The sequence below is a fragment of the Jaculus jaculus genome, chromosome 13, assembly GCF_020740685.1.
Source record: "Jaculus jaculus isolate mJacJac1 chromosome 13, mJacJac1.mat.Y.cur, whole genome shotgun sequence".
Taxonomy (NCBI): Eukaryota; Metazoa; Chordata; class Mammalia; order Rodentia; family Dipodidae; genus Jaculus; species Jaculus jaculus.
Genome location: NC_059114.1, coordinates 30,557,994 through 30,580,591, shown reverse-complemented (window position 1 = coordinate 30,580,591; position 22,598 = coordinate 30,557,994). Strand labels below are relative to the sequence as shown.

The 22,598-nt window shown below is 47.7% G+C and overlaps 1 protein-coding gene across 2 annotated transcripts in view; it reads right to left on the bottom strand.

Annotated features, from left to right (window-relative positions):
• The window catches only part of Tmem132b (transmembrane protein 132B), a 423,578-nt gene that overhangs the window by 382,816 nt on the left and 18,164 nt on the right, over positions 1–22,598 (bottom strand). The window contains exon 1 of one of the 2 annotated variants that reach the window (XM_045132378.1): positions 15,457–15,499. The exons of the other annotated variant lie outside the window; for it this stretch is intronic. Coding sequence (XP_044988313.1) covers positions 15,457–15,484 — 28 coding nt within the window. The 5' untranslated portion in view covers positions 15,485–15,499. Of the gene's footprint in view, positions 1–15,456; positions 15,500–22,598 lie in introns of those variants that run through there. 2 annotated transcript variants of the gene reach the window in all.

Here is a 22,598-nt window from a genome sequence, read left to right as displayed (position 1 = left end):
AGGTCAGCCTGGACCAGAGAGAGACCCTACCTTGAAAAGCCAAAAATAATAATAATAATACAAGGAGGGCTCAGTCAGTAGAGTGCTAGCCTAGAATGCACAAGGCCAAAGTTTCTTTCCCCAGCACCACATGAAACTGAGTGCACATGCATATAATGCCAGCCCTCAGGAGGTGGAAGCTGGGGATCAGAAGTTCAAGGTCATCCTTGGCTACATATAATAAGTTGAGGTCAGCCTGGACTACATGAGACTGTGTGCCCCTGCCCCCCGCCAAAAAAGAAAGCACCTGGAATAGAAAAATAACCAGAAGGGCTGTATGACTCCCTCTTCCATAGCTCATGAAGACTCAGTGACACCTCACCCTCTCCTTCATAAACCGGTACCCACTGACGGTGGGGCCAGTGGGGCCAGGGCCTGGATAAGGGTGGCCAACAAGAAGACGGCTGTTGGTTGGATTCCCAAGACAAGAACTGAGATGGAGGGGAGTCTGGGGTTCTTATTGGCATTTACCCACAGGGCAGCACCCTGGGATTGGGGCAAGTAAACAGCAGGGAGCAGGGGAGATGTGAAGTAGAGTATGGGATTCACAAGCTTCCCACGCTTCCCAAACCCCTTCCAGACCTCAGCCTCCTTCCCACAGCCAACCCAAGCCAAGGCATAAGCCAGCACATAAACCAAATGGGACTTACTGGCTGTAAGTGGAATGGATAGACTGCCTTGTAATTTACTAGCCTTCCTTGAGGCACATTCAGTTACAAAGCCATGGGCACATCCAAATGGTATTTTTATGCATCTGCTGATATAAACTCTATCAAATGTTATATAAATCTAGATCAAGGTAATAAAATCAGTGTCATAAAAGACCAGTAGCAACGGATAATTGATGCCTCTGGTAACCTCCCCAAAACATCAGATAACTCAAATCACCATGCAGGGCCGTTAGCCTCCACTCCTCCTCCCAGATAAGCCCTTGTTGATCATTAGCATATGTAAATGAGGCTAAGTTAAATCATCTGGTTTATGCTCAGAAAGTTGCTTCTGCCGTTTCTGAGGCTCAGTCTACTTGCTTCTGCTCCACAAGCTCCAAATGGTGCCCTCGAAAGGGAGACAAGACCAGCAGCCCCACAGCTGCGTAACCACTACTTAAACTACCAGCCTCAACATGCTTCAGCATGCCTGCTACAGCTACAGACCTTCTCTGCTGGTCACCTCCTCCAAGATTTGCTTCCAGGAATACAAATCACACTGCCTGGGTTTTATTTAAAGTCTTCTGCTTACATCCCAGCTGCACACTCCACAAGCAAATCCAGCCACAAGGAAGGACACATCCTAAGCACTGAGTGTCTCAGGATGTTCCTCAGCAGCAAATCACAGAAAACCAACACAAACTGGCTTAAGTGGAAACACAGTGACAGGAAGAGGCCCTCATTTGTCCTAGCTTGTTGAGGTAGGATGCACCCTCCCAGATTTGGTCTGATAGTTCCGGTCCATCCCTGAACTGAAACAATGGAGATGCTATGCTCTGATTGGTCAGCAGGAAGTCTGTATTTGTTACTTAATCATTGCTGGGACAAAATATCCAACCAGGAGCAGCTTAGAGTTCCAGAGGGTAGAGTCTGTTGTGGGGCAGGCTGGAGCTGGAGCGGGAAGCTGTATTCCTATCTTCACATAAGCAGAAAGAGACTCAGCATGTGGGGCCTGGTTATAATACCTCAAAGCCTCACCCACCTCCACTAGTGACACACTTCTTCCAGCAAGGCTCCATTTCCTAAAGGTTCCACAACCTTCCAGGGCAGTGCCAAAAGCAAGGGATCAAGAGTTCAAACACATGAGCCTTTGGGGGCATTTTACATCCAAACCACCAGAGACTATGTTCTCATAAGCGAGGATCTTCTCTCTGACTGGTTACCCGCTGCCTTGGTACTGGGTTTTGTCAGCCATCCCTGAGTCAAATGAGATTATTGGGGAAGAGGCATGAACAGCACAATGGAGAGAGGCTCTAAACACAAGGAAAACCCTCCAAGAAATGCCTTTCAACAGGATACAGATGATGGGGGTGGGTTGGCAGAGAAAATGAGAGACTATCAGAATCTCAGGGGACTCTCAAAGATCCCTCAGAATCTATGTCCTTCAGAGCTCTGCACTAGATAAAGTCTGCATTCCTTCAAAGCAGTTTGTTATGTTTGAATGTGGTGTGTCTCCTGCCAGCTCTGTATTGGGCACCTGGATGCCAGAATGGGAATTTGGGAGGTGACTAGACCCTGAAGGCTATGACCTCATCAGCACTTGACAGTCACAATCTAATGGCAGTATTGGGTGCTGGTAAGAGGTAGGAGGGGCCTAGTTAGATTGCCAGGAACAAGTCCTTGAAGCTGTCTTACCATAGGCCCTTCCTGTATTCACTTTCTCTACTTCCTGTCTGACATGAAATGAAGCCCCTCTGCCATTCATTCCCACCACCAGGATGTTCTGCCCAAACCCTCAGCACCATACAGCCCTCTGAAGCCCTGAGCCATCCTAAGTATTTCCTCTCTTAAACTGTTCTGTCAAGTATTAAGGCCTCATCAACAAACAGGGATTAACACACTGTTCCAAGCAAATTGACATGAAATTCAAAGCAGACAAAATGGAGAATGTTTCACCTAAAGATGAAAAGTGATGTGTCTCAAATAAATAAGCCTTTAGACTTCTGGTCAACAACACCTAAGGATTGGGTGATTATGAACACAGAGAATAAAACAAACTATAATATACAGTCTTCACTTTCATAGAAGGGCCTACAAGTACTGAGCACCTCGCCACTGGGAGCAACCAAGCAGCACAAGGATCTCCCTATGTTGAGGGAAGTTCCTTCCAAGTTCCTTGTACCTGGATGTCAAATGTTTAATGTCTCCTAAAAAATTTCATCCCAAGCCTGACATAGCAATAACTTTAATGATAAATCCTGTCCCCTCCTGCTCATCCCACCCCTCTGCCTCTGTCTCTCCCATCCATGGGCTTTGCTTGAGAGCTGTGATGAAATGCTGGGGCCCCCAGCAGTTCCAGACACACAGGAGATGCCTAACAAGCAGATGAAGTCAAAATGACAGATTTCTCCAGACTGTGAAATCCATCACTTCTGTCCAGAGGACAGAGGGTAGGAGAGAGTGTGCCAGAAAGCCGTTCATCTAAGAAACACACTCCAGTAAGGCATCAACGAGCTCAAAATGGGAAATTCAGTATTCATTTTGTCTACAGAGGCCAAGGATGGGATCTTGGCTTCCTCCTCAAATGAGTGAGTGAGTGTGTGTATGTGTGTGTGTGTGTGTGTGTGTGTGTGTGTGTGTGTGTACACCAAGCCTGTCCCTAAGTCACATATCCTGTGCATTCATCCCGAAGCAAGCACAAATCATTTAATAAGTGCTTTCAAATGCTACCGTGCAAATAAAAACAGTAATCACAATCATAACAGAAGCATGCTGTTTGGAAACACAGCATGTGAACTGGGCTGGTGCGTTATGAACAGGGTGCAAGCCATGCAGCCCAGGAGCTGCCACCTCGTGCATCTGAAGCACTCCATTCATATTGACAGCCCAGTCCATTATCTCACAGTCACTTTGCTGCCCAACCCCACCTGGCTCTCACTTCCTGTGGCACAGAAGATGAGAAGGAGAAGGGGTGCAGGGGAGCTGCACTGACAGCAACACGGGACCTAACTCAGGACTGACATTTCCCTCAGCCATTCCCAGCACCATCCACACTGAGAGCTGTCATTGTCACAAGTGAGAAGCCAAGAGGATTGCAAGAGGGACAGCGCCAGGCATTGCCAGCACCAGGGTCACCATGGGCCAGGGGCTAACCCACCTGTCCACCATGAGTGAAGAACACAGGTGCTCTACTGTGCATTTCTATGGTCACTGCTGTTACCGCTACCCCAAGCCCCCATCTGCCCAGAGGTTACTGGGGTATGGAGTTCAGCACCCCAAGGCACACCTCACCAGGAGCTGGAGACTCCACATCAGATCCTGGATTTGAAGTGTCGATAGAGGCAGACCAGTGAAATGGGTGTGTGGTGCCAGCAGGAATATAAGCAAGAAGAATCGGGGCACCTGCCCAACAGTCCCCACAGATTCCCCTGGGGAGCCTGCACAATGAGCGGAACTCATATCTCCAGTGCCTGTCACACTCTCTGGGAGCAAAGGCCATGATTCTTGAATAGATCAAAACATCACATCTCAGGGGCTGGGGTACTGCTCAGTGACAGAGGACTTGAGGCAGGTATGTAGCCTTGGGCTCCATCCCTACTACTGAAAACAGAAAAGCCAAGCTCAGGGCTGAGGAGATGGTTCGGGAGGGGGGGGTAAACTGCAAACATGAAGGCCTGAGTTCAGTTCTCAGAACCCACATTAGTCCCTCATCACATACAAATGAATTCCTTCAGCATTCCTTCAGACCCAGTCCAGAGCCTGGAAGAGTGGACAGAATTAGAGAACCAAGAGCATGGATAGAAAAAGACATGTTGAACCACCTCCCCCCACCCAACACACACATACATACAGTGCTAAGTGGCAAGCCCATGTCCAACATCAGCGCCAGGTTTGCTAAAAGAAGGTATATTTGTGCTACATTTCCAGTTTACAGACCTCAAATCATCATATCTGCTTGCCAGAACTCCGAATCACAGCATCCATGATGTATCCTGCACTTAATATGTGAAGAAACTAATTTCCACATCACAAACTTTTTTCTTGGGTTTCAGTATCTGGATTTCAGTAATTCGGTTTCAGTATGTGTCGTTGTAAACACTGAGACAGCCTCATCAACTACCCCCAGGGCCCACGGCACAAAATGGGCCAAGAATGTATGCTTTATGGAAGGCACATGCCTGCTTCTGGGGCTTTCTCTAGAGCCTAGGGCACATAGCCACTGGTTCATGGATCCACTCATTCAGCACATATGCACTTAGCCATGAGACCTGGTGATACAGAGCATCCAGCTAGTGGCACAACAGACATGTCCCAACCATAGGCAAACACTATGAACACTGTGTTAGTTGCTTTCTCATCACTGTGACCAAATACCTGACAGAGGTAACTGAATGGAGGAAGGGTTTATTTTGGCTTCCAGTTTGAGGTGACATGGTCAGGGAAGATGGTGGTTGGAGCTTATCATGTGAGGTAGATCTTGCAGACTGGGAACCAGAGAGCTGGGCAGGAAGCAAGGCCAGCCCAATAACCCTCAATGCCTGCCTCCCAGAGACCCACTTCCTCTAACAAAGCCCCTCCTCATAAAATTCCACAGAATATTCCCAGAATACTGCCAATATCTAGAGACCATGTATTCAAACAGATGATCCTGTAGGGGACATTTCACAGCCAAACCATAACAAACCCAAGACAGAGGGAGACAATGCCAGGTCAGCAGCATGGTGTGGAACACAATAAGGACTCTGCAGGGCTGTACTCAGCTGAAAGACCTGCATTAGATCTAATGGGAGTGTGCGCTGATGTGTATATGCATATGTGTGTAGTGCTGGGGATGGAACCAAGCACTTAGTGTATGTTCCATCACTGAGCCGCACCCCCAGCCGCATGTGGAAGGAACTTCTGAGACCTGTAGTCTACCAGGTCTGGTCATGGGCCTTGTTCAAAGGTAACCAGCGACTGAGGACCAAGTCACTGACCAGCAGTACTTCTCTTACACTCCTTCTGCCACCAACACTGTAGAAACAAAAGAGACTTCTTCTAGAACCACCTAGGAGTTCATGCCCTCAGCTTAGCATGACAGCCATAGCCCAAAGACACTAACGGTGTCAGGCATAATCAGCTTGAAGAGAACAGACAGTCGGGACAGAGGAATTTCTTAGAGTGACAAAGCAGGTCCCTCCTGAGTTAATATTAGTCATTTGCTGGTGGAGGAAATTACCCCCACATCCACTAGCTCCTAAATCATGCCACCATCTGGCTATGACAAGGAGGCCACAGATCAGACTGCCACCATGGCAGCAGCGTCTGGTACAATCTTCCTTGCCTCTTATGGCCAAGGCAGGCAGTGAGCCTCTGCTAACATTGCCTCTGAAAAGATGGGCCTGCAGCACAAGGCTTTCTGGGAATAGCAGGCCGTGCATAAGAGTGGTCTTGCCTCACCTCCACCAAGCACACCTGGGACAAGTCATGTTCATCGGAACATAAGCACAACGAGGGAAATTAAGGCTGTTCCCTTGGGCCTATGGGAAGGCAAGAGTGTAGGCTGAAACAAGTGACAGGAACCTTATCACTATTAGAACACCACCTATCTGAGAAAGGAAAATGCAGAACCAGGAGATGACAAGAAAGCAGCTAAACACCAGAACTCCCTAACCCCCCAGATCTAACAGTGCCTGAAGCCAGACACTAAACTCTTCTGCTATTAACCAAAAGGGAAGATTTGGGGCTGGAGGGATGGCTTAGTGGTTAAGGCATTTGCCTGCACAGCCAAAGGACCCAGGTTCAATTCCCCAGGACCCAAATTAGCCAGATGCACATGGGGGCACACATGTCTGGAATTCGTCTGCAGTGGCTAGAGGCCCTGCTGTACCCATTCTCTACCTCCCTCTCTCCCTCTCTCTCTCTCTCTCTCTCTCAAATAAATAAATAAATAAATAAATAAAAATAAAATGTTAAAAGGGAAGATTTGCTTTTCCATAAAGCAATTTAGCTTGAGTTTCTGTTTACTACAATCCAAAGAATCCTATGACTACAGTACAACCCCAAGACCAGAGAGCATTAATCTTGTCATGCAATAAAAATGAGAGCCAATTAGAGCATCACCCATCCCTGAGCCAGCCATGTTCACAACACCTAAAAGTCTCTAAAATAAAATGATAATTAAAAATATATTTTAAAGTTAAAAAAGAGCACAGCATCCATCACTCTCTCCTTCCCAGCTGTGACTGAATGTGAGCAGCTGCCTCAAGCTCCTCCTGCCCCGCCCCGCCCTGCCTGCCCCGCCCGCCCCACCTGCCCTGCCTTCCCTGACCAAAGCCCCTCACACTGTAAGCCAAAATCAGCCTTTCCTTCCTCAAATCACTTTTTTTAACTTTTCTTATTGACAAGTTCCATAATTACAGACAATAAGGCATAATAATTCCCTCCCCTTCCCCACTTTCTCCTTCACAAATCCACTCTCCATCATATCCCCTCTCTCTCTCTCAATTAGTGCCTCTCTCTCTCTCCCCGCCCCTCCCTCCCTCCCTCTCTCTCTCTCTCTCTCTCTCTCTCTCCTGATGCATCATCTTTTCTTCCTATTGTGATAGTCTTATGAAGGTAGAGCCAGGCACTGCAAGGTCATGGATATCCAGGCCAATTTGTGTCAGAACAATTACATTATAAGCACTCCTACCCTTCCTTTGACTCTTACATTCTTTCTGCCACGTCTTCCACAGTGAACCCTGAGCCTTGGAAGGTGTGACAAAGATGTTTTGGTGCTGAGCCCTCTGTCATGTCTTTTCAGCACCATGGTGCCTTTTGTGTCATTCCAGAGGTCACCACCCATCTGAAAAGAGAAGCTTTTCTGACCAAAAGTAGGAGTAGCATTAATATGTGGGTCTGAATGTTAAGAAAAGTGCCTACAGGGCAATTTGGTGAGTATAATATATGCATTTAGCCAGACAAGAGCAGGTGTTACATTCCTAGGGCTCGTGAAATAACCCATCATAGGCTTTTGATTAGGTTTTCAGTACCAGGCATATATTTCTCCCACGGAGCAGGCCTCCAGTCCAATTAGAGAGCCGTTGGTTTCCCCCATAAGAGACATGCCACTGTTGTACCATTTACTCATTTTGCCCAGATGAAGGCCTGCAGTATCCACTGTTTTCACCTCTGATGACTTCTGTCTCCTACAGGGCTGCATGCAATGTAGCCTTTTCTGGCTTTCTGTCAGCTGGTCTATAGGAAGGAGGTTTCAGCTCAGCTCTACCTTGATTTCTCAGTGACCTTGCAGCTCAAGCATGTGGAGTCTTCAGCAATGTGAAATTGCTTCTTGTCAGGTATTTGGTCACAATGAGAAAATAACTGATACACAGAGTTTGGGGAACAAACAAATCAGTCATGATACAGCCCCCCTGTGGGGGAAATAGGCACACTGGCTGCCCCTCCATTTATCTTTGCCTTCTCCATTAACCCTTCTCATCTTTTCCTTCCATAAATTTCTCAGGCCTCTAGAGTTTTCCTAACAAATCCTCTCTCAAAGCTCAAGACCAGGAAACAGAACCACAGACTTATAAAAATAGCTATCTGGATGCATTGCAACAACAAATATACAACAACCGAATCCACACCTAAGCTCCTGGGAACAGTGGCAGCAGAGCAGCCTGGAGCCTGGAGGAGGAGGAATAGGAAGGCAAGCTTCACAAAGCTGACTCTCAGGCAGTTTTGACAAACAGAAGTAGCCACATGAGAGAAACTACGTAACAAGCTCCCAGGGTCTCCAGCCTCCTCGCCCTTAGAAGGACCCTTGAGAAAGAAAAGAGGAAGATGCGTGAAGCCCACCACAATCCAGCCTGACTTAGGAAGGCAGCAGGAGCAACTGCTCTGTGCTCTGGCAGCTCAGGTTTCAGAGACATTCCAAGGTGAGCAGCCTGAGTGCTTGGCCCTTGGGGCAGCAGACCCACTCCCACAGCCAGGGTTCCCCTGGAGAACCAGGGTGGGAGGGCAAAGGGCAGTAGGGGTCCATGATGCACTGGCACAGCAAAGTTCTCAAAGTACCCACACAGGCTTGGCAGGGTTAGTGAAGAGCACAGAGCACTCAGTGACACAGAGGAGGTCCTTGTCCAACTCCCATGGAAAGGCAAAGAAGGGCACAGGGCATTGCTCAGTGGTAGAGTACTTGCCAGGCATGCACAAAGCCCTGGGTACTATCTCCAGCACCCACATAAAATAGCAGGTGTGGTAGTGGTAGAACATGCCGGTAATCCCAGCACTGGGGAGGCAGAGACAGGCAGATCCTTAATGTGTACTGGCCAGCCAGTCTAGTAGACTCCAGGCAATGACAGACCCTGTCTCAAAAACTAGTGGACAGTATACCTGAGGATGACACCTAAGGCTGTCCCCTGTCCTCCACATGCACATATGTGTATATGCACCAGCACTGTTAACACGCGTGCAAAAGTCCTCCACGTGCACATATGTGTAGACATACCAGCACTGTTACACACATGTGTGTATACATACCAGCACTGTTCACACATGCAAAAGTCCTCCATGCACACATATGTATATATGTACCAGCACTGTTAACATACATGCAAAAGAAAAGCTGGGCTGAAGAGATGGGGTTAGCAGTTAAGGCACTTGCCTATGAAGCCTAAGGACGCACGTTTGACTCTCTAGATCTGACATAAGCCAGATGCACAAAGGTGAGGCAACCGCAAGGTCACACATGCCCACTACACCAATTCTCTCTCTCTCCCTCTCCATATATATATATATATATATATATATATATATATATATATATATATATATATATATAATGTTTTTAAAAATTAAGAAATAAAAAAGAAGCTAAGATTGCCTATGAAAGAGACAAACAGGATGATTCTGGGGGACAGGAGACCAATTTGGAAAAGCCTGTCTGAAGTGGGAACAAGGCATGTGCAGAAGGATCCAAGGACAACCAGGGAAGTGGTCATGTCATCTACATCCCCTAGGGACCACCTGCATCAGTGCCTACAGCTCTTGGGCACAGTGCCCCACCTGGAGCACCCATTTCTCACTCCTTAGGAGAGAGGTACAAGGAGTCAATGCCACCCACGGAAGTGCCTTCCTGAGAAACCAGTGTTGGTGGCTTAGCATCCCCACACCACCCCCGAAGCACATGGCATCAGCCAGTAGCTCAGAGGTCCTGAGCCCCAGCTGCTCAGGGCAGTGGTCTGATCAGCACGCACCTCGTCTCCTCCCTTCCCTCTTCTATAGCTCGCCATGGTGCCTGCAGTCACCTCCTGCTGCACCATTACTCCTTCATCTAGGTCTCAGCATGTGGGGCCCAAACTCAATGGCTATGGAAGGTGACAGAGAAGGTAAGGGCTACCTGACCACTTCTAGGGCCAAGGGCAGGGCTTTCCAAAGGCCAGAAAGGCCAAGGTGGGGCCCAAGGGGACAGGATGTGATACATGAAGTCCCAGGGCTACATCAGCCAAGGCCAGGCTGCACTGCACTTGTGTTGGCGCCACGAGGAAACGGGACTGTCTACGACAGCAGAGAGGAGGCAGAACAAGGCTTCCTCTGCAGAAAACCTAACCAGTCCACCAACAGATGAATGTGACCTGTGCCTACCAGAGCACAATTCAATCACTAACAAGAAGGACTGATGCTTGTTACATATGTATAAACTCCAAAAATGCTCCAGAAATGAGAGAGACTGGACACATGAGTTCACACACCATAAGATCACAATTACAGACAATGCCCCAGGTAAGTAAATCAATGGACAGAAACCAGACTAGTTACTAGGGACTGGGGGAGGGACCTGAGAAGTGGCTGTGTTAGAGGTACAGGGTCTCCTCTGGAGGTATGTAAATGTCCTGAACTAGGCAGACCCTATGAGTGCACAAAATACAACCAAGTTTTACAGTACTTTTATTATTTTGTTTGGGGTTTTTTTTGTTGTTTTGTTTTGTTTTGGTTTTTTTGGTTTTATTTTTCGAGGTAGAGTCTCACTCTAGCCCAGGCTGACCTGGAACTCACTATGTAGTCTCAGGGTGGCCTGAACTTACAACAATCCTCCTACCTCTGACTCCCAAGTGCTGGGATTAAAGGCATGCGCCACCACGCCCAGCGGGTTTTGTTTTTTTTTTGAGGTAGGGTCTCACTCTAGTCCAGGCTGAAGTGGAACTCATCCTACAGCCCAAGTCCGGCCTTGAGCTCACAGAGATCCTCCCAAGTACTGGGATTAAAGGCGTGAACCACCACACCTGGCTGATTTGTACATGTTGAAAGTCCAATTTTGTGCTTCCTGAGTTCCCTCCCCTGATAAGCAGCCACACCTGGGCTGCAGACAGAGCCTCCGTGGCAAACTGGCAGAGATGGTTTGGCTTCAGTGAAGGCAAAGGCCGTCAGAGGTGGGGAGATGCAGGCGGGCTGAGATCACTTTGGAGAATCACAGCCTGACCACGGCAGGACACAGAGCGTGAAGTAGTGGACACTTTCTTTGCTTCCTGGCCTAGATTAAACTTCCTATTTAACCCCTTGCTGCACAGGTGACAAGTGCTAATGTACCCACTCCCAGGCACTGCCATTCCAGTGTCACCAGACACCACTGACAGGGAACTGCAGCCTCCTCGGTCTGGACCTATTGTTAAGAACCAATCAGGCTTGAGGCGTCTGAAAGATGTATCCCACAGACCTCTGAGAGCAGGTGACACCTGGCCCAACACTTTCCCGTCACTGTCCTCCCCAAACAGAGCCTGACTGAACAAATATAAAAGATGGACGGCATGCCAGCCATGGTGTGGAGGGATGCTCAGGAGCCCTTGGGCCATGGCCTCCAGTGGGACAGTCAGCAAGAGACAGATGAATGGATAGACAGGCAATTGTTTTGAACAGGGTCTAATTATGTAGCCCTAGCTGGCATCCAAATTGTAATCCACCTGCCGCAGCCTCCCTCGTGCTAAGATTACAGGTTTCATTATGCTTAGCTGAAAATGCTTCTACAAATCTGCAGAGCAGCAAGTCAGTAAGTTCCACCCACTGCAGAACTTGGGGGTCCAGTTCTCACGCACGAGAGAATGCAGGACCCATCTCTGTGCCAGGACCTGTGAGGTGCTGGGGTCCCCTGACTGGATATAGACCCCTGCTTCTGTGAAGTGGGTCATCAGCACAGTTCACTAGCTCAGTAGACTAACACAGCCTGTGCCTCAAGCCAGCCAAGGGGGGCCTACACCATTGCTGGCTGGAAAGTGCTGCTTGAGAATGCCCAGCCAAATCCTGCCCCTAGAAGACACTGGTGACTGCCAGTTGTAGTTTGAAAGTGAAGTGTCCCCAGAGGTGTGTGTCTGAGCACTTGATCCCTGGCTGTTGGTACTGTTTTGGGAGACTGGGAGATCTTAGGAAATGAGGCCTGGTCTGTTGATGCAAACAAGCCACCATATTCTCCCACTGCTGCCTAGCTACACTCCACCACACCTTTTCCAACATGATGGACCGCATCCCTCAAACTGTGAGCCCTCCTTAAACTGCTTTTGGCCAAGTATTTGGTAATAGAAGGAAGCTGGCGAGAGTGAAGGCCCTCTGAGGAGGCTGCTTTCAGAGCAGGTACAACCAGAACAGCTGGCACATCCGCCTGCTTCCCCTGAGGCTGCCAGAGGTAGAGATAATGCCTGAGCTCCCGAGCCCATCTTGGACCATGAGGTGAGGAGGAGATGAAAGTTACAAGCAAAGGATGGCACAGCAGAAAGGAGAGTAGCCTTGGTACCATGGAGTCGCCAAATCAGTGATGAGATATGAAAATTAACTTCTCTTGTATTTAAATTCTTTTTTTTGTTGTTGTTGTTTCTTCTGCTGTATACATCCAAGTCTGATCCTAGATCACTGAGGACCCAAGAATTATTTCTCAGGGTAATTAGGAATCCTAGTCCTGACCTGGATAAGACCGCTTTCCAGGATTAACACACTGACCAAAGGCAATCAGACAATCAGAGCTACAGGAAGGTCATGACGATTTTCTGATTCTACCAACCCAGTTGATAGATTAGAAGGCTGAGACTTTGGGGGAGGGGATTTGATTTCCCAATTTCTCTAGGCTAGCTTGTCCCAAAGCTGCATTCATCAGCAAGCTTTACTCCTGGGGGGCAAGAATACAGGCAAGTATGCTGGCATGTGCATAAAAAGGCCCCCATGAAGTCTTTACTTTGTATGCGGACTTTAATAGTTACCACAAAACTAAGGTCTGCTCATGAACCAGCAGAATCCACAATGACATGTGGCCAGATCTAAAATCAGAAAAGAACAACAAAACAATTTCACTGAATACTTCAATTAATTAACTGCCCAAAGAAGCCAAGCTTGGGTCCTTGGAACCATGGAGCTATTTACATATTTATGAGAGGGGAAATGCACTTGTCCCTGACCCAATATTTACAGAACATTCCTGTCTGCCTTGGCAAGCAGGTGTCAATTCTATATTTGTGCCTAAACTTTCTCCTAATGCCAGTTTATAATTCATCTAATCAGGAGGTGTTTATTGGCTGGAATTTCATCAGGAAAATTCCATGAGCAGAAATGGTCTATTGCATACTGTTTGAGGGGAAATGGTAAAAACTTAGAAAAGTTTTTCCAAAAGGATATTTTTAGAGCTGGGGATATGGCTTAGCAAGTAACAGCACTTGCCACACAAGCACAAGAGCCTGAAAGGGCCTGAGTTTGATCACTGGCACCCACACAAAAAGCCCGGCATGGCCATGCACGCCTATAACAACCCCAGTCCTGACAGGGCTCACAGGTCTGCCAGTCTAACCAAAAATGGTGGCTCCAGGCTCAGTGAGAGACTCCGTCCCATGGAAACATGCAAAAGAATGATAGAGGGTGACACTTAACATTCCCCTGCACAGAGGGCACATGCATTTGCACACACATGTGCATATGCTACATTACACATACACACACAGATGGATGGATGGATAGATGGATGGACAGACAGGCGGACAGACAGACAGATAAGTGGATCATTTTTCAGCCAGGCATCATGCTTGGTGGCTCACACCTGTCATTCCAGCACTTCTGCGACCATGGCAGGATGGTTTCTATGAGTTCAAGACCAGGTTGGGCTACATAACAAATTCCAGACAACTGTGAGACCTTGTTGCAAAGCAACAACAATAGAGCTCCAGGGATTGAGGATTAAGGAGGTGGCTAAGCAGGCACGAGCACTTGTGTAAGCATGAGGACCTGATTCAATCCCTAACACCCATGTCAAAGTGAGGAATACCCACTGATTCCTGCGTGTTCAATGAAAACCAAGCAGGTGCATCTGAACTGGCACAGAGTCCTACATCTGGGCTGGGGTGGAGCTCAGTAGTAGGGGTAGCAGATGGCCCTGGGGCCATCCTTGATACCACAAAACTAAGATGTTCACTCACAGACCCTGCTGCTGCTCTTTATGTAGAAGGCTCAGTCAGGGACTGCCCAAGGGTCCCTTACATTTGGATGAAAGGGGATTCTTGGCTGGCAAGATGACTCAGTCGGTAAAGTACTTGTCACACAAAAGTGAGGGCCTGAGTTCAGATCCCCAGAATGCATGTAAAAGCTGGATGTGGTACATGCCTGTAATCTTAGCGCTCGGGAGGCAGAATAAGCAGAGGAGGCCAAATCCTGGGTCTCTGATTCACTGTGTGAAAGACCTGCCTCACCCCTGCCTGGCTGTTGCCTGGGAAAGGAAAGAACTATCATACTCAGTGGTGGAGGTGTGAGGACATTGGCACAGCAGTCAGCTCATTCTAATAGAACAGATTCCACCAGAAACACGATGCAAACTCAAAACATGAACAAAGGATAGAGAGATGGCTTAGCATTTAAGGCACTTGTTTGTGAAGTCTAAGGACCCATGTTCAACTCCCCAGATTCCACTTAAGACAGATGCACAAAGTGATACATGAGCAAGATTGCACATGTGCACAAGGTGGTGCATACATCTGGAGTTCGATTACAGTAGCTGGATGCCCTAGCACACCAACTCATTTTCTCTCTCTCTCTCTCTCTCTCTCTCTCTCTCTCTCTCTCATTCTCTCTATCTATCTATCTATCTTTCTCTATCTCTCTTACTGTACTCTAGCTCTCACTCTCTCTCATTTAAAAAAAAGGCAAGTCTGTTGGACTTGCCTCAAAAAAAAAAAAAATAGATGAAGGCAGAGCTGGACTAGAAGCAAGCCTCCACTTCTAGGACTGGCCCTGAATATGGGCTGGGGACACATGGCACTCAGAGCCCTGGCCTGCACACTGGCTGGTGGAGTACTATTTCTTGGGATGTAAATTATAAGTGCATGTGAAGGCCAGCCCTTAGGTGAGAACAAGAAGCAAACATTGAGGATGAGGTCTAACCCATCCAATGAAAATGTCACAAACAGGAAGCCTTGTCCTTCCAGCCCTGTGGGATTTTCAAAGATGATCAAGGCTTATTTTTGTTCAAATGCTTCAAGGTGCCATCAGTTTCCCCAAGGTCATCTCTGATGCCTTTAATATTCAAAGTGGTCTACTCTGAAGCATTTGTTAAGTGAGAAGTGCAATGATTTCCAATTTCCACCCATCAAGTACTAACCGTGGCTCGGGTGCCCTTGCAGGTCAGTGGTGTGCTATGGTTCCCATTGACATCATTTTCATCAACATCCTGAAGCCTCCATTTCTTGAAAACTTTCCATTTTGCTTTCTGATCTGCACTCAATTTATAGCACCTTACAATCTGTTATGTGAGTAGTTCCTGCCCAAGCCATGCAAGGAAACTACTTACAAGATGGAAGGAGGAGGGTAGATGCCATGTTCTATCCTACCACAGTGTTTCTCAGATGGACGCATGGAGACCTTCTGCACCACTGTCCCATGGAGGCAGGGCGATACTGCTACTGGCACCTAGAGGACAGAAGGGTCAGGGCTGCTGCTAAGCATCCTACAGTGACAAATCAGCCCCAAGCAAAGACTGATCCAGCCCTGAATGGCAATCGGCCCATGGCTGCGAACCCTCAGCAGAGGGATGCTGAATAGGAACCAAGTTTCTAGATGTGCAGTTCACTAGTGACATGTCCACGTCATGACACTGCTGAATTGCCCAGCATCACATCACTGCAGCCATTCCAATATGTAGATGGTTCAGACTCTGTGCTGCGGTACCACCTCTGTGCTGATGAGAAGACTGGGTTTGGGATCATCTACATAGTCACCTTGGGTGCCAGTATGCTTAGGACTGAATTTACAGTTAATCTCTCACCATACATTTTTTTTAAGGTTTTTGAGGTAAGGTCTCACTCTAGCTCAGGCTGACCTGGGTTTCACTATGTAGTCTCAGGTGGCCTCAAAGTCACGGCTATCCTCCTACCTCTGCCTCCCAAGTGCTGAGATTAAATGCGTGCGCCACCACACCCAGCTGCACCATACATTTCTGACCCACTCTCTACTACAGTAACTCTGCAACTCTCCCCATTTCCCTTCTGCCCTCATATTTTAACCTTGCTGTAGTAGCTTATTTCTGTAAGCTGCCTTCAATCTTTGCAGGAAGGCACAGGAATGCAGTCTTCAGAACATACCACCACCAGAGCAGGACTTCCTGAGGACTATAGCCCTCCCTCTGCCCCCTGCAGAGATATGCTGGGTACTTGCTCCCCTCTTCTTAAAACAACATGTGTCCAGTATTAGCATATGAATCTGAAATGTCCCCACAGGTTCATGGTTTGAGTGCTTGGTCCCCCATGGTGGCACCGTTTTGGAAGGAAGTGGGTCTCTGGGATACAAGCCCCAGCTGCTTCCTGTCTTTCTGCTTCTTGATGTGCCATGATTTGAGCCACCTTGATACCCCATGCCCACCCGCCATGATGGATGGAACCTCTGACACTGTGATCTCTTTTTCCTATGTTGTCTACATCAGGCACTCTGGTCACAGTGAAGCGAAATGGCTAACACACCTAGTTTATAAGAGCCTGGAGTCTCAGCAGCCATATAGTTTGTGTGAGGTTAACTGTTTCGAGGGAAGGCTTTGTGGGATCTCAGCCTGAGAGGCTCTGATGCCTCAAAACTCTGAAGAGGCTTTCTGTTTCTGAGCCAAAAACTCAGCCTCACCAGACAACCTCAAACAAGACACCCATGACACAGGAAAGCCACTCCTCCTTCCCACTTCATCTCTTCTAGACCTCACATCACATCTCCCCCTGGGAGAACCCCTCCCTTAGCTCCTCATCAGTCACCCTTTCCAGCATTTCTGCAGCTCCCCTAGGAGCAAGAGCCATCTACTGTTAAGCCCTTGTTTCAGAGAGGCCAGATGCCACTATGACAACCCAAGACCTTCCTAGGCCCCAAGGGATCTTCTTTTCCCTTCCACAGTATGAAACCATTCAAATGCCATTGCTGGGCTGAGGAGATGGCTCCGTTGATGAAGTTCTTGCTTCTCAAGTATTAGGACCCAAGTTCCATTCCTATTTCCCATATAAAAAGGCCAGGCGTGGTAATGCACACCTGTAATCCAAGCACTGGGAAGGTAGAAACAGGAAGTTCCTGTGACTTGCTGGTTAGTTAGTCTTGCTAGTGTGCTCCAGGTTTAGTGAGAGACCCTTTCTCAAAACATAAGAAGCAACTGAGAAAAGCACCTGACTTCAACTCTGGCCTCCATACATACCAGCACACTCACATACACAGGCAGACAAGCACATTTCTTAATACCCTTCTGCTTCACATGATAGGAAGCCATTTTTTAAGAGCAGAGACTGATGGCAGATGGCCAGCATGGGCCTTCCCAAGTATCTAAGGGACATGTCCAGTGCCACCTGGGCAGCTTTAGAAGTGAGAGACATTACTACTTATCACTATATCAGGACGTTATGTGACAGAGCAAAGTAGCATGTGTGTCCTAACCATCTCCCAACACAGACCTTTCCCATCTGAGACTCGCTTCCAACCAAGGCAGACATGACATCTCACTCAATACAGGAGCTCAATGGAGGGAGGAGGGTGCCCACAGCCTTGGGGACAGCAGGAGATCAGGGAACCAAGGACAGGGGAGCATCTCCACAACTCTTTTGGATAGTTCCCCAAGAAGTAAGGTGTGCACAAATCACACCACCCACATAATAACTTGAGACACCAGCTCCTTTCTCACAGCTTAAGCATCTGCCAATCAAACTGAGGCCACCTAATTGAGACCCAGCTTCCTAGGAGGAGCTCAGGGCCCCAGCCCCCCCTCACATAAAGGGTTGAGAGCAGAATCCCACAGGGGACAACCAGCATCACCAATGTATGAGAGTGACCCAAACCTCATTAGTACACTACTCTCCTTCTCCTCAGAAGTCAAGAGCCTGGCCAAGGTGGCGAAATTTATATTTCTTCACTTACAGTCCAAGAGCCTAGATAAGGTAGCACATACCAATAATTCCAGCACTCAGGAGGCCAAAACAGGAGGACCACCATGAGTTTGAGGTCAGCCTTCATACCAAGAGCTACATAGCAAGACCATGGCTCAAAAAAAAAAAAAAAAAAAAGTCCAAGTAGATGGGCATGGTAGCACACATCTTTAATCCCAGCACTTCAGAGGCAGAGGTAGGAGGATTGCTGTGAGTTTGAGGCCAACCTGAGACTGCACAGTGAATTCTAGGTCAGCCTGGGCTACAGCGAGAACCTACCTCAAAAAACTTAAAAAAAAAAAAAAAGAATGTACAAATGATCACAGCATCCTGGCCATACCCATGAATAATGGGGCCACCATGTCCTTCTCAGAACCTCCCATGGCAGGTGGCACTCACTTTTGACAGCAGAGGTGAAATTCATACAGCCTGAAGTATGCTGTTTTGAAGTGTCTGAGACAGTGGCTTCTAGAATAGTTTCCACCTCTGTCTGTGGAAAAAGCATTCTCCCTATCCCCAAAAGAAGCTGAGTACCCACTGAGAAGTCTCTCCCCTGCCCCTCTCCCACCATAGGCACACACCAGTCTATTGTCTGTCTCTGCATATTTACTCATTGGGAACACACGAACACAGGTGTGTACTGCCATTCACTGGAATGGACTGGTACAATGTGGCCTGTGGCATGGTGCATCTCTCACTAGGCAACACATTCTCAAGGTTCACCAAGGCATAGTGTGTGTGACACTACTTTCTGCTTGTGTGTGGTATGCATGCATGTGAATATGGGTACTCACATGTGTGTGAGCGCATGTGTGCACATGCATGAGGCCAAAGGTTGACGTTGGGTGCTTTCTCAATTGTTCTCCACCTTATTAAGGCAGGACTAGTTGCCTGTACCCAGAGCTTGCTGATTCAGACAGTCTAGCTATCCAGCTTGCCCCAGGTACCCCCGTCTGCCTCCCCAACACTGGAACTACAGACACGCTGCCACACCCACGGGGTATGTATGTTTGTGCCAGGGACACAAACTCAGGTCCTCGTGTTTATGTGGCAGATGCCTTATCCACTTACATTCCATTATCTGGATGAGCCATGCTTTATGGATCTACTCAATGGATGGACATGTGGCCGTCCCCACCTCTTAGCAATTATGAATAATAGAACCACTACAAACATTTGTGGGGGCTGAAGAGATGGCTTAGTACTTAAGGCACTTGCCTAAAAAGCCAAAGGACCCAGGTTCAATTCCCCAGTATCCACGTAAGCCAGATGCACAAGGTGGCACATGTATCTGGAGTTCATTTGCAGCAGCTGAAGGCCCTGGAACATCCATTATCTCTATCTGCTTTTCTCGCTCTCTTCCTCTAATAAATAAATATTTTTTTTTCTAATTTAAAAAGAGCCAGGCATGGTGGCGCACACCTTTAATCCCAGCACTCAGGAGGCAGAGGTAGGAGAATTGCTGTGAGTTCAAGGCCACCCTGAAAATACATAGTGAATTCCAGGTCAGCCTGGGCTAGACTGAGACCCTACCTCAAAAAAACAAAACAAAAAAAATTAAAAAGAAACATTTGAGGGTAGGGTTCTGCTATGACTGGAATTGCTGGTTAATTCTACTTTCATTTTTTTTTATTTTTTTGATTTATTTCTAAGCAGAGAGACAGACACAGAAGAGAGAGTACAGGCATGCCAGGGCCTCTCACAACGGCAAGCAAACTCCAAATGCATGCAGCACTTTGTGCGTGTGGCTCTACATGGATGCTGGGGAATCAAACCTGAGCTGACAGGCTTTGCAAAAAAGTGCCTTTTACAGCTGAGCCATCTCTCCAGCCTAATTTTATTTCATTGAAATTCACTGTGAAGTCTCAGGCTGGCCTCCAACTCATAATGATCCTTATACTTCAACCTCCCAACTGCTGGGATTAAAGGCATGCACCACCACGCCCAACTTTTTACATTTCTTTTTGCATATGTATGTGTGTGGTATATGCTCATGCTCATATGTACATATGTACATAGGTGCACCTGTGGGGGAGGGACCAGAGGTCAGCATCAACTGTCTTTTTTTAAATTTTTTATTTATTGGAGAGCGACAGACAGAGAGAAAGAGGCAGATATATAGAGAGAATGGGTGCACCAGGGCCTCCAGCCACTGCAGACAAACTCCAGACGTGTGTACCCCCTTGTGCATCTGGCTAACGTGGGTCCTGGGGAATGAAGCCTCGAACCGGGCTCCCTAGGCTTCACAGGCAAGTGCTTAACCACTAAGCCATCTCTCCAGCCCAGCATCAACTGTCTTATTCAGTAGCTCTCCACCTTACTTTTTTATTTTTTTTAATATTTTATTTATTTGAGAGAGAGCGAGACAGAGAAGAAGAGGCAGATAGAGAGAGAGAATGGGAGCACCAGGGCTTCTAGCCACTGCAAAGGCGCATGCGCCACCTTGTGCATCATCTGGCTTTATGTGGGTCCTGGGGAATCAAACCTGGGTCCTTAAGCTTTGCAGGCAAGCCCCCATCCACCTTACTTTTTGAGACAAGGTCTCTCACTAAAACTAGAGCTCACCAATTCAGCCAGCGAGCCCCAGGGATTCCTGTCTCGGCCCCTCCTGAGCTAGGATTATATGCATATGCCAATGTACTTGGTTTTTACAAGAGTTCTGGGGTGCTGAACTTGGATCCTCATGCTTGCATGGCAAGCACTTTACCCACTGAGCCAACTCCCCAGCTCATTAATTCTAAATTCAAAAGTCAACTTCAGCAAGATGGCCATGCACCCCACCCCAAGCACTTATCTCATGCAAATCACAGAACATATGGCCCATAAAGCTTCGTCATGGGGTCCTAAGAGGCCCAGCTGGAGAGACTGCTGGGGACAGCTCTCGCTGACCTTTCTGTAGTCACAGTCTTGGTCCATGAGCAGACCCGAGTCACAGCCGATGGTGAGGAATGTGGTCTGGGTATGCTTCCTTCTCCCTCACCCTGAATGCCAGGCTGTGGGCGTTTGAGATTTAGATTTCATTTATGTACTGGAAATCTAGATGCCAGATACAAAACATCACAGTTCCCCGCAAAAGGAAAATGGCTCCAAAAGCTCCCAGTTGCAAGGGATAAGTGATAGAATTTGTGCAAAGTACTAAAATAGGACTTTTTTCTTTTTGTATGGTAGAAGGGGAAAATGGAAAGTTTCTTTTTTTTTTTTTTTTTTTTTACTCTTACAATATTTTCCAATTATTTAATAAACAACAAGGGGCTGGGGTGGATCTGTGATCAAGGTGCTCCCTACACAAGCCTGCTGACTAGAGTTCAGGTCCCCAGCACTCATGCCAGATGCACAGTGGTGCACACAACCACAATCCCTACACACCTACAGCAATGGGAGGTTGTTGAGTCAGGAGAATCGTAAAGCTCATAGACCAGTTAGTCTGGCCCTCCCTGTGCCAACAACAAAGAGACCAGATACATATGAATGTGTGCTCCCCAAGAGACTCACTTGCTTATTAAAGCTTGTAACTTGGTTCCCCAGCCACCTGGCTGGAGGAGGTGTCACTGTGGGCAGATACTAGGTCCAGCCCTCAGGTGTCACTGGGGGCAGATCTGAATTCCAGGCCAAAGGTGTGCAAAGAGCTGACAGTCCTGCCTGGGTCCCTGCTGTTTTGCTGCCCATTTGTGCTCACATGCAGTGCTGGCTGTTTTGGGGTGTCTTTCTGCTTGGATTTATGAATGGAAGCCAGCTTCTTCCACCATTGATGGACCTTTCCCCTTTTGATGGGTCTATAAGCTGAAATAAACCCTTCCTCCTATAAAGTGTGTCTGGCTTGGATGTTCATCCCAGCAACACACAGTTGACTGTAACACCCAGAGTCAAACAAGGCGGAAGAAGAGTGCCTCTATTCGGAGGCTGTCCTCGTACCTCCACATGCACCATGAACATGTGTACATGTCGCATCACACACACATAAAACATGCCCATATATACACAGGAATAATAATAAACAAATGCATATAACACAAAAAGTTTTAAGTTAACAGTGAAAGTTAAGTACCTCAGAGCTGGGTGCAGTGGCTTATGCCCATAATCCTAGAACTCAAGTAGGAAGATTATTGTTTGAGTTCAAGGCTAACCAGGACTACATATTGAGTTCCAGGTCAGTCTGGGCTAGAGTGAGACCTGCCTCAAAAAAAAAAAAAAAAAAATTAAGACAACTGGCATCCTTGCCCCCAGCCAAGCCGGGCCCTCCCAAGAGTAAGAACGCTGTCAGCCTCTCAGAACCCCCTGGTCCGTCCTGCATTCGCAGAATGTGTGTATGGATTTCAATTCTGTCCCCATCCCAGCATCCGCCCCCTTCTCTGCCATGCTCTATCTGTGAACAGCGCTTCTACAGTGCCACATCATAGAAAGGGCACAGGCTCATTTCGTCTTCAGCTGCCCACATCTCTCCTATGGTTCATCATCATTTATTTAATTGCAGTAGGCTGTCCTTGAACCTCTCCTCTTAACAGCAGTTGCTGCAGCTGCTACCAAGGCAGCTTGCCCCTGCCAAAACGTA